Source organism: Archocentrus centrarchus, chromosome 12 (assembly GCF_007364275.1).
Source record: "Archocentrus centrarchus isolate MPI-CPG fArcCen1 chromosome 12, fArcCen1, whole genome shotgun sequence".
Taxonomy (NCBI): Eukaryota; Metazoa; Chordata; class Actinopteri; order Cichliformes; family Cichlidae; genus Archocentrus; species Archocentrus centrarchus.
Genome location: NC_044357.1, coordinates 15,980,999 through 15,993,058, shown reverse-complemented (window position 1 = coordinate 15,993,058; position 12,060 = coordinate 15,980,999). Strand labels below are relative to the sequence as shown.

The following is a 12,060-nucleotide window of genomic DNA, read 5'->3' as shown; positions in this document are numbered from 1 at the left end:
ATACTATATTTTTTGAATAAAATGCCACATTAAATACACATTGTTGCTGCCTGTGTGAAATGATGTTTGGTTAGCGCCCCCTAGTGTTTGCCACGCGATATGACACGTGGCCACTTCCTGTTAAAGCAGAAGGGTGGGACATCGCGGAAGCAGCATCTCGCAGTGTCGGTATATTTCTGTCGCTGAGCAGTTGGACTGATAATTATCATTCAACATGCCGGTGAGTAAAAGGGGGGAAAAAAAAACTTATGGAATAGCAGAGCAATTTACTGTGCAGTTTGGAGCTTAAATATGCTACTAGGTGAAAAGGGGGCCTCCGAGTTAACGTTAGCTTGGCTAGTCTCTTTAGCATAGTTTGCGCATTACTTCACCGTTTTGGTCTTAATTTAACGCTGACGCGTCACAAAGCGCAAATTTGCTCCTGATGCTTGGCTGCAAGCAACTTAAATCATATTATAACTATATTTATTATTTGGCACTACGACAATATAGCCATTAAGTTATGCTAGCATATTAGCCAGAATGGCACTGCTGCTAGCTGGCAGAAATGCTCCCGGTGAAATCAGGTGACAGCAACTTTTTCTTGCTAATTTTTCAGGCGTATCACTCAAACCTGATGATCCCTGAAACGAGGCTGGTGGGGAATATGGCTTTGCTCCCCGTCAAAACTCAGTTTAAAGGACCAGCCAGAGGGGACGGTAAGGCTGTGCGATCTCTCTTATTTATCCCAGAAGGTTGATGTGGCCTCTTAATAACACTGATGGATTGTGTTTGAGTTTTCAGCAGTGTTTATGACTTGTTTAGGTCACTTTTAGGCAAGAATTTATACCATATTATGACTCCCAGTTCAGTTCCTGATACATGCATCCATCAGCTGCACTTCCTTATATGGTGTGAAGAGCGCATCTCAACTTCATTAGTGTCTGTGGGCACTTCCAGTTTCTCAGTTTCTGTAGTGAAACACACATTATGTTTTGTGGTGTGCAATCCAGCCAACGGTTGATTTCAATATTCCATACTGTTGCTGATTTGATAGATTTTCAGTACCGTGAAATAATAGTTTCCAAGTGGTTGGAGTTGTTTATCACAAATCAAAAATGGAGCTCAGCCGCTAACTAAAAAGGCCTGCATGGCCAAAACAGGAAATGATATTTTAACAATGACTCATATATATGTACATACACAAGTATTTAATTTACAGACTTGAATTTGTTAACTTCTTTTTTATTATTATATTTTAGGTGTAGATTCTGATATTATTGATGAGGCCATCTACTACTTCAAGGCCAATGTTTTCTTTAAGAACTATGAAATCAAGGTAAGAAATTAATTGAATGTGTCCTCTGTTTAGGGTATCCAGAATAGTTATAAACTTGACTGTGCTTTTGCTGTCTTTGTGCCCCCAACTTATTGTATCATAAAGTATATCATTAAGTAAAAAAAAAAAAACAGCGTAATGACTCTTATTTGCATAAGTCAAACCCAGCACGAATGAGAAACATAAATAAGGAGACTGATATCTGCTTCACTAGTGTACTTGTTCCGCTATGTTTTCTCTTCCTCATGTTTTGCTCCTGTGTCTTGGAGCAGCTGAGCACTTTGTTTCCTCCACATGCCCTGGCTTGCTTCTTCCTGTGATTGCCAGCAGTGAAATCTTTTCATAGTGTTTTAGGGTTTGGCCTATGCAATTATGAGATGTCACTGGTGCTGTACAAATCAAAGCTTCATACATTTTTTTTACAGTAATGTGTTTGTTTCTTTCAGAATGAGGCAGACAGGACACTGATCTATGTCACACTCTATATTTCTGAATGCCTGAAGAGACTACAGAAGGTAAGTTGAACTTTTGGTACTGTACAGTGTTTAACAAACCCCCACAAAGGGCGTTGTGCAGTTTCAGTAAGTGAAATGTGAATTGCTTCCTCACTTTTAGCAACAAGATACTTAAATATATTTAAATAGATGATTGGAAACATATGATCTGATTCTCTCCTTTGGCATATGTGTGTTTCTACAGTGTAGCTCCAGGAGCCAGGGAGAAAAGGAAATGTACACTCTTGGCATCACAAACTTTCCCATTCCTGGAGAACCTGGCTTCCCTCTTAATGCTATGTATGCCAAACCTGCAAACAAGCAAGAGGAAGGTAAGAAGCTGTACCACAAACTAGGATTAGTATGGTTGCCTAAGGGAGTAAATATGTAAATGCAAACTTGACATTTCACCATATTTATACCAACTGGAAATGTTTCAATTCCCTGTACACTGAATTAGCATCGGTTTCCTTATGCACCTCTTGTGTTTCAAGTCAAAAATAGAAATGCCAACTTTAAGCCCTAGGGGGTCTGACACTGAAATTATTGCTTCATGCTTGTGTAGTCCTTATTTTTGTGCAGCATTATTGATGAAATTGGTGGAAGTCCACCTGAAAATTTAAAAACTCATAAAAACATGGAGTTAATTTACTCAATTGGCCCAGTCCAAGTGAATCCTGTCAAATCTGTTACAGCTGTTTTTTACTTGTTTTGTACAAACAAAAATACATTATGTGGAAGGTCAACTACTAAAGCCGTGCCTAAGGCCTTCCTTGAACAAAATGCTCTAGTGTTCCTGTATGGTGTCACTTCTCTCCTAATAAAAGTGTCTGTTAAACAGTAGTTGATGCTGTCTGTGGCTGGAGTGATTAATATTTGCTCTTCATCCTTTTTTAGAGACTATGAGGGCTTACCTCCAGCAGCTCCGTCAGGAGACTGGCTTGAGGCTATGTGATCGTGTGTTTGACCCCCAGACAGATAAACCCAGCAAGGTGAGTCTGCCATGTCTAAATTAACTGACAGTTGTGTGCTTAAAACATAACAAGTAAGGTGTTAAAGCTAATCAGGTGGTTATTGGGCCTAATTTAACCTTTGTTCTTTAGTAACTGCGTCTAATGCATCCATTTGGATTTAAGTTGTAATGTGGAGTATGGGCTTACATATCTCTAACTGCAACTACACTGGGTGTAGGTCTGTAACTTTGCTTCAGTGATTACGTTTTTTCCACTCTTTGTGAAGCTTTTTTTTTTTTTTTTTAAATAAAAACTGGCTGCTCTGCTGTTCTGTCATTTCTTGTCCTCTTCTGATTTGCACAACGTAATATCAAAATAGGACACCAATACAGCCAGCACAAGGAGGGATGCAGGCACAACTGCTAGATTTGGGTCACTTATATACTGTACATCAACTAAATAAGTGCAGGTTTTAGCAGTGTATCCATACTAAAGCAATGTGTCGTCCTGACTAAACTTCTTTTTTTGTCTTTCCAGTGGTGGGTTTGCTTCGTCAAGAAGCAGTTCATGAACAAAAGTCTGTCAGCTCCTGGACAGTGAACGACTGAAGACTGCATTTTGTTCTACATTTGCAAGATGGATCAAAAGATTTTTGGGTGGGGTGGGAAAGGATGGTTTGCTTTTGTGTTAAGATTTTATACTGTTTATGTTCAAAGACACCTTCACTTGTCTGGATGCTGATTATATTGAGCTGGTGCTTAATTCAATAAAGCGATTATGGAGATGCTAATGCACTTGTTGTCATTTTACGCTAAAAAAAAGTGTGCTATATTAAAGTTAAGTTTGAAGGAAACAATTTTAAGTGATATTTCAGTGATTAGACATGGAGGGGAAGAAAAGGATTCTATAGAAATCACAAGAGTTTCCACACAACTTTATTCAAATGAATACAACTCCATTTAATGAAACAATATTCATGCTACTGTAACCATTAAAAAAAAAATGCTGTTCCATATAAACTTCTGTAGGAGGTAGTAAAAGTCCTGCTAAACTGTGACGTCTTCCATAGGAATGAGAGAATACACTTTACATATGCAATCACAAGGATAAGAGTGTTCATAAAAAATCTGATTTATTATTCTTTGGTTTATTCAAGGTTTTTTTTCCTTAATTAGAAAGAAAAAAAAAAAAAATCAGGAAAAATTCTTGAAATACAGATTTTACAGGTTTCTTTTTCCTGGCTGTCAAAGTTAAGGCAGTGTTCAATTTTACCAACAAGGAAAGACGAAGCACTTGAGAAAAAGGAAATTATGTTTCTGGATTTCCATCTGCTCAAAGACAGCAATTACTGCAACATTGCATACAGTGACTGGCTCAGTGTGGCAGGCCCAAAAAAAAAAAAAAATTCTAACAAGCATCTCAAATAGCCTCACTCTAAATAAATAGTTTCATATAAAATAAACTTTAGAGAAAGGTGCAATTATCCAGATACTTTGTCCAAAATCTGATGGTTCCTTACACTGAATGTAACATCACTACTTAATATTTAGGGTGATTTTCATGATATTAATGAATATATTTACTTGGAAAATCACTCTAAATGGGAGCAGTGTATTGTCAAATTCAATAAGTACACATACCACACAACCTGACTGTAACTGTCCTGTGAATGAAATGCTGATAATGCAGTAGTTTTTTTTTTTCTCCTTTAAGTAGCAATGATTTAAAAATACTGTTTTGGCAGCATAAATTTCACTGCCATCCAGCAATATTCATAAATAACTACCAAACAAAAATGGTATCAAAATTCTAATTTTCAGCTTTGTTTTTGTGTTTGTTCACTGGTCAAGAATTGTGAAGTTCTGCCAGCCGTCTCTGGCTGGAAGCACACGCCACATCCAGCTCCAACCTAAAGCAAAATAAACATTTCAGTTGCTGTTCCTAGGAAATAAATCGCCAAGATGAGCAGCAGTGAATTCACAGGTCTCAGTTATTTTTCATTACATTACCATTATTCACCAAAACACCGGTGACACCTTTGCCTCCAAGCATTAGATTAATATCCACCTCTTTTTAATTTAACTTTTGCCCATATGGCACACCCAAATGTTAAACCTTGTAATACATCAGCCAAAATGCACATACAAGACTTCTTGTAATTTCTTAAAACACAGCTAACACCAAAGGCTGCCTAGAAGATGGTAAGAGGTATTCGGGTACTTACAGAAGATGATCAGAGTGACGCCTTAGTCAAAAGCCATTTCTTGACTTTTTCGCACACAGCGCGCCACCTTTTTCTTAAAAATTCCTGCAGGATCCTCTCTCCACTCCTTCTGCAGGGTATATGAAAAAAACAAAACAAAAATCACAAAAGTTGTTTTATACAATATAATTTACTTCCTCCTTCACTTGTTTCTGAATATGTCTTGGTCACACATTCTGCACACAGTACAGATGGCTGTTACATGTTTATTTTGTTTAGGTCATAGTTTACACCTCCCTCTGTCTGAAGCCAGCATCTCTGAATAAAACTGACATCTTTCCACCAAACCTAAAGCAGACAGATTAAGATGTTTCTTCTAATACAGCCTGGAGCACATGAGCACTTACAGCTGCATCCACATTGGCAGGAGAATCTACATTGGGGTCTGCCAGCATGGAGATGACACTGATCATGATGGTCTCCACTGTATGGATTGGTAGCCAGCGCTCCTCAGGCTTCTCATAGCCATACTTGTCCTCACCAGGTTCATGCAGGATGGAAATGCAAACCTCGCCATTTTTTGCCACTGGCATAAAAGAAAGCAGGAGAATAAACAGACTACTACAGTTCTGCACATGCAAAATAAAAACATGAAAGCTAACAAAGAGGTTTTTACCATAAAACTGTAATGACTGTGTAACTTTAATAAATGTAGACTTGGAGGCCAGCCTCTGAACTGGAGACCCAGCTCCACACCCTGGAAAATCATGTAGCTAGCCAGGCCCCAGTAACTGGGGTTAGGTCAGTTGGTGATTCTAAATTGCCCATAGGTGTGAATGTGAGTATGAATGGTTGTCTGTCTCTGTGTTAGTCCTGTGACAGACTGGCGACCTGTACAGGGTGTACCCTGCCTCTGACCCTATGACAGCTGGGATAGGCTCCAGCCACACCCCCACCCGGAAGAGGATGGGTGGAGAGTCAAAGCCATTATGGGGGAAACGGCCAGCTGTGGCTGTTACAGGGGCACAATCTAAATTTAATATTTTTGATCTTTCTTCACTGACTAAACCATGTTTGTCCTACAGCAGCCACTTGAATTGAGAGGGGCTGAGAAAACAGAATTCAGCAGACTGCAAACTACTGACGTCTAGCTGTGATATTTTACACACTGTACGTTTAAAATAGACAGCAAACAACAACAAAAAAAGTTAATTTTCTGCGCTTTGATGTTGATTACATAAAGAGAAAAAGGTCTGAGATGCTTGTTCTAACCATTTGGATGCCAGACTTCTGTGACAAACTTCATCTTAGGAGGCTTCAGTGGATAGTCCCGAGGAAAAGTTAAGATGGCTTTGAAAAAACCTCCTTCACTGCAAATGAGAGAGGATGGTGTTAACAAGACCAAACACAGGTACAGGTGGATATAATTAGTTAAAATCAATCCATAAAAAACACTCACTATAATGTGTCTTGAGGTCCAATAACGACCACTTCCCATTGATAAATGTTATCATCGTCCACCAGCCCAGCAGAAAAGCCTTCCACTGGGTTCTTCACCAGTTCTGCAGGTTTAAAATGAGCAAACGCATTCAAACTCCTTGCACTGTGTGCTTGGGATACCGTGGGTTAGACATGGGGAAAGTAAGCACATGCACTGAATGCCGAGTGTGCTTATTTTACATAGTAGCTGTTGAGCAGTAGCAGCTAGCCTTAGTCACACGTCCGCTAACAGCTGTGTGGAATGCTATCTACACGTGGAGTTGTCAAGCATTTGTATATAAAACCACAGGCTACACATAAACACACAAACTTAAGCCAAATGAAACACGGCTCCTTCTCTCTTTTGACTGGCAATAAAACAGAAAGTGAAACGCTAGCGTTTCACAGGCTTAGCAACAACAGTTAGCCGACTTACCTGCTAATTGTTTACGTAGTAACAGCGAAGACTGTTCCGTCATTTTACAGATGTATGTTTGCGAGTAAGAACTACTATCTGCCAACACAGCTAAAAGCGGTAGGTAAGATTTAAAACACACCGTCCACGTTTTCCTCCCTCAGATAACACCATCAATGAGTTAAAAAAAAAAGTGGTCTGAGGATCTTCTGAGCTATTTTTGCCCTCAGTACGATCGCTCAGGCAAATCTTTCTTCCAAGGCGTGTGCCACCGTGCTCAGAGTTAACTTAAACTAAACTACAGCTGTTTTAGTTAATAAAACATGGGTCAGCCAGAGTCAAACACCAAAAAGTTGTAAAAAAAATCTTTTGGCCAATAAAGGTCTGTTATGTTCATGTTGTTTCTGCAACTTTATAATCTTGTAAATTGGGGTGTAAAATTTTGTGAAGTAGTCACAATTAATAAAAACAATATAGCTCTGAAGGGAACTACTGAACTTTTTTTTCCTATTAGGGACACTAGTGAATAGTTGTTGCAATGATCAGCTGTTGCAACTTATTTCTGTAAACTTCTTTTGGTAAAATTGGCAATTTTCTTTATTTTTATATACACATAAATGTTATATAACAGCAACAATTTGGCTATTATCTTGTGATAATGGAAAAGATGGTGAGCCATCCATTCTCTTCCATTTATCCTGTTCAGGGTTGTGGTAGGAGCCTATCCCAGCTGGGGCTAGAGGCAGGGTACACCCTTTACAGGTCACCTGCCACAGGGCCAGCAGACACAGGGAGACTCCATACAGAAAGGCGGAATCAAACCCAGACCTTCTAGATGTCATTCTAGCTGCAAGGCAGCAGTGCTAACCACCGCGCCACTGTGCAGCTCTACTCCAAATCCCTCTTGAATGACCCAAGCTCCTCACCCTATTTCTAAGGCAGAGCCCAACCACCCTTTTAAGGAAACTAAGCCCAGTGAGCCCAACCACTACGGACCTGTGGCCCTGACTTCTCATCTGATGAAGATGATGGAAAGGCTCATCCTGCACCACATTCGCCTACTGGTGAGCTAAGCCCTGCAGTTTGCCTACCAGCCTGGCATTGGGGTGGACGACAGCAACATCTATCTGCTGCACATATCCCTGTCTCACCTAGAGCAGGCGGGGAACACTGCGAGGGTCATGTGTTTTGACTTCTCCAGTGCTTTCAACATCATCCAGCCTGCACTGCTGGGTGGGAAGCTGGAGGGAGCCAGAGTTGACAGGCAGCTGACTGCATGGACCATCGACTACCTCACTAACAGACCACAGTATGTGAGGCTGCATGACTGTGTGTCTGATGTGGTAGTCTGCAGCACAGGGCGTGGTGACATCCATTATGCCATATCCAATGTAGAGAACATAGGCCTTTTAGGAAATATGTCATTTTGGATGTCTGTCTGACCTGCTTTTGGACATGTTGGACATGCTGTTTTCATCCAAAAGATGTATATTTTTGCATAACTCTGTAAATGCACCTAATTACTGACTAGTAAATAAGCCATTTGAAATATATAAATAATAATTATACAGCATACAGAATTTCTCAGCATCAGAGAAATTATATTGAATACAAGTGGTCAGCAATTGGGCCGTAAAGTGCAGTAAATATGTAATTACACTGTTATACCACAAAATTACATGGTGGCACTCCGAGACCATGAATGAGGAATAAAAGTGAGATCTACTAGTCTATTAATGCAATCTGACTACAGCATGAAAACAGCAAAACAGTGTCACCACAGGAACAGTGAGTTAACCAATCAGATTAAATGAATGAATGAATGAATGAATGAATGAATGAATGAATGAATGAAGTTTTATTGCCATGTGGGTGAACAAGTTCACACATTGGAAATTGCAGTTACAGAACACCATCCAAATACACAAACACAACACACATAGGGGGATATGTGTCCTCGGGTCATGCAGCCGTTTCTTACGGCGCTACCTTTGGCAGGAGGAGAAAACAACACATCATGGGGAAGTTAGGTTAAAAAAAAAAAGTCATCTGGTACAGTGCTCAAAAAGAGCACTATACCAGGGTCCAAAAAAAACCACCTTAGCAAAGCATTTGCACATGTAAAGCAAGGACAGCAGCGGTAGGTGAGGTCAGGGCGGGAGGGGATGCAGAAGGAGACGAGAGGTGGGGGCATTGTGGAGCCAGATGCCAGGTTCCAGCCAAAACAGTTTGCTGATAGTGGTGGAATTTCATCAGCGGCCGTGATACACCAGACCCAGCTTCACAAATCACAACGCGGAGTGGGGGGGAGAGCAGCCGCACACAGTGCCCTGGAGAGAGATATGGTTGCCAACCCAAGGCCGGCAGGGGAGCCGAATTCCTGATAACAGAAGTTGTTTTGGAACAGGCTGCTTGTTTTTCCAACAGCCTTCAGTCTTACTGGGAAACCATTCAAAAATCCAATATTCCAAATTAGTTGATTGCCGTCCTCACTGTGCAGAACCGAACTATATCTCCTGATCTAACCCCTCTCGCCTGCGAGCTCGCTAATCTTGCGGCTCAGGTCCACCAGGCTTTGAGTCTGAGTTTGTGCGGCTCTGCTCAGCCCTTCCACCTGGATCGGCAGCCTCTGCAGATGTCGAACCGCCGTCCAGATTTTCTTAATTTGCCAGTAAAGCAGGTATCCACCGAGCCCAAACAGAGAAGATACTGCTACCAAAAAGCCGAATATGTAGGCGTCTTCCACGTCTTCCACTCCAAGGGCCGAGAAGCACACAGGTCTCCACGAGCTCCAAGAGTCGATGACGTATCCAACCGGGTCAGTTCCACTCGGACACGCAGATTAAACCACTACACTTTACAAATGCACAGTTATGTCTGAACATTCATGCATGAATAAAGCCAAGATGTGCCCAGCTAGAATGTCCCATCCACTGAACCTTGCAAATATTCAACAACCTTGACATACAAGTGTCATGATTTTGCAGTGTAACAGGCAGGATAAGGACCCAAACACTCTTAAGAAAAAAAACAAAATGGAAAAAAATGAGTGAACTCAGAAATACGCAGCTTTATTTCTGGTCAGGTACATCAGGTACAAGGAAGCTAGGAAAGTTCAATTGGAGCTAATAATTCAACAACTAATGAATACTCAGGAAAACTCAGAACCAGGAAACACACTACCTAAGTGAGACGACACATTTTTATCTTAATTTTCTGTCTCCTGCATTTTGTCAGTCAGGCCGCAGCTGACTAATTACATTTTATAAATTGAATGTGAAACTAGGATTCAGCTTAATCTGATGGAGATTCAAGTTGTGTAAATGATGACAGCAAATATTATTAAAAAAAAGATAATATTTTATACCAAACTTTTATTCAGTCTTTGATGATGACAGAGTGGGTCAGGCTGATTAAAATGACTCATCATGCTCCACACTGACACATGCGATCCTCCATCCATCGGATTAAAATGGAGGCTCCACTCTTTATTTACCCATTGCCATGGTTAATCCTGGTATCAGAGCTTCATTGATGATGGCTTTCTTTCTTTACTCATGCACATGCTAACTCAGGCTTGCACTTGTTGATTGAACTAACTTTGATCAGCTGTTCTGGAACGGGAAACTCAACTCAACAACAGGGAACAACAAAAAAATAAAAAAATTAATTGCTCCAAACAGAAACAAAAATGAGGATTTCTGAGGACTGTTTTGTGTCTGTGCTTATAGTTTGGTTTCTAAGGGATTAAGGATTCTGATATGTACTGTGGGCTCAGTGGGGGCACACCAACTGTTTTCTGGAGTCCCTGAGGATGTTGATCTAGCCATGATGAAGATTGTGGACAAGGAGTTGCTGGAAAAGGGAGGAGTGGAATGGAATGTTTAGAAGTGATGTCACAATGTAGCTCCTCTGCAGTGTTCTATAGAACCCGACACATCAGAGACATTTGTCTTTCATGTCTTGGGTTTAGGCTGAAATTATTCACTTCATCGATGAACTTCACCAGGTGAACACCTGCTTTTCAGAGCTCCAAAAGCAAACATTTTACAACACTGAAAACAAATCCATCTCTGATTATCATTGGTAAGTACTTACATGGGTCCTTTTAAGGTTATTTAGCTTTACATTTTTAAGCCACAATTTGTGTTTTCTACATAAATATTTTCCCTAAATCTTGTGGCTGGCTCCTTGCCGTGTCTTTGAACTTGAACAGAAAGTGTCAAAGTTTCAGTTTGAATTATTGAGATGTTGTGTGATAGAGCACTGAATGAAGTCATTTGCATCATTTTAAGAAATGAAAAATACACAAGAATCTAATTTAAGATAGAAAAAATTATCAGAAATGATCAGAAACATATACGTAGAGCAGCAGCTTATGTCACACAGTACACTGTTAATACAAATTAATCAACTTTTTTGGATGATTTCATCTCCAACAATGCATCATATTGTATTAGTTTGTCACAGGAATGCCTGTAAAACTTTAATATGCAGAGTAACGTGTTACTACAATACTACTATATTTTCCTCTCTCCATTTCAGTCAGTTATCAAATCACAGATGTCAGTATTTTAATGTTGTAACTAGTGGAGCTGAAGTTGAGCTAAAAATAGAGGAAATCTGTTCAATCAAATCAAATTATAATACTCATGTACCTTAATAGTATTATTAAATATTTTGTGTCTGATAATTAATGCAGATTATATATAATAAAGGAGGGGCGAAAGGTATGTGACCATATTATATATATATATATATATATATATATATATATATATATATATATATATATATATATATATATAAAAACAATCGCTATATTATGTATAACTGGGTAACTGCATGTATAACAGCGCATATTTGCCTTTGATTGTACAAAGTAAGAACTGTGGCTTGGGTTCAGTTAGTTCATAAATACAACACTTTTAAATGTATTTGACTTCTTTATTTAATGTTAAATACTTCAGCAAGTTTTTGCTAAATACTTTAAAACTAACTGATTTAACTGCAAAGTACAGCTTGTTCCCACATAATACTTGTCCTTTGTTTAGTTCTGTGTAATGTATAATATAAGAAGTCAGTCCCATTCTGAGAGCATCAAAACCTCCTATGAATGTGTGCCACAGGACTTTGTCATTCTTCTGATCAGACAAACTAACATAAACCCCCTCTCTGTCACTAAGATGGGCATCAAA

The 12,060-nt window shown here is 39.6% G+C and overlaps 2 protein-coding genes across 2 annotated transcripts; one reads left to right on the top strand and one right to left on the bottom strand.

Moving 5' to 3' along the window:
• Window positions 1-86: 86 nt before the first annotated feature.
• arpc3 (actin related protein 2/3 complex, subunit 3) lies at window positions 87-3,555 on the top strand. The gene is made up of 7 exons (XM_030742212.1): window positions 87-220; window positions 599-698; window positions 1,242-1,318; window positions 1,765-1,833; window positions 2,018-2,144; window positions 2,710-2,804; window positions 3,303-3,555. Exons 1-7 carry the CDS (start codon window positions 215-217, stop codon window positions 3,363-3,365), a joined length of 537 nt encoding a protein of 178 aa, XP_030598072.1. The 5' UTR covers window positions 87-214; the 3' UTR covers window positions 3,366-3,555.
• A 129-nt stretch (window positions 3,556-3,684) lies between these two features.
• On the bottom strand, window positions 3,685-7,092 carry LOC115789041 (ubiquitin-conjugating enzyme E2 G1-like). The gene is made up of 6 exons (XM_030742213.1): window positions 6,884-7,092; window positions 6,428-6,530; window positions 6,241-6,338; window positions 5,376-5,554; window positions 4,990-5,098; window positions 3,685-4,674 (listed from the first exon to the last, which is right to left on the bottom strand). The coding sequence occupies exons 1-5, from the start codon at window positions 6,924-6,926 to the stop codon at window positions 5,012-5,014; spliced, it is 510 nt and encodes a 169-aa protein (XP_030598073.1). The 5' UTR covers window positions 6,927-7,092; the 3' UTR covers window positions 3,685-4,674; window positions 4,990-5,011.
• Between the last annotated feature and the right edge of the window lie 4,968 nt (window positions 7,093-12,060).

Bases quoted from the DNA above. Each gene is read 5' to 3' on its own strand.
- arpc3 (XM_030742212.1), top strand. The intron at 699-1,241 runs GTAAGGCTGTGC...ATTATATTTTAG, and splicing joins AGGACCAGCCAGAGGGGACG to GTGTAGATTCTGATATTATT. The intron at 2,145-2,709 runs GTAAGAAGCTGT...ATCCTTTTTTAG, and splicing joins TGCAAACAAGCAAGAGGAAG to AGACTATGAGGGCTTACCTC.
- LOC115789041 (XM_030742213.1), bottom strand. From the start codon at position 6,926: ATGACGGAACAGTCTTCGCTGTTACTACGTAAACAATTAGCAG. The intron at 6,339-6,427 runs GTGAGTGTTTTT...TCTCATTTGCAG, and splicing joins GGACCTCAAGACACATTATA to TGAAGGAGGTTTTTTCAAAG. The intron at 5,099-5,375 runs GTAAGTGCTCAT...TATACCCTGCAG, and splicing joins CTGCCAATGTGGATGCAGCT to AAGGAGTGGAGAGAGGATCC.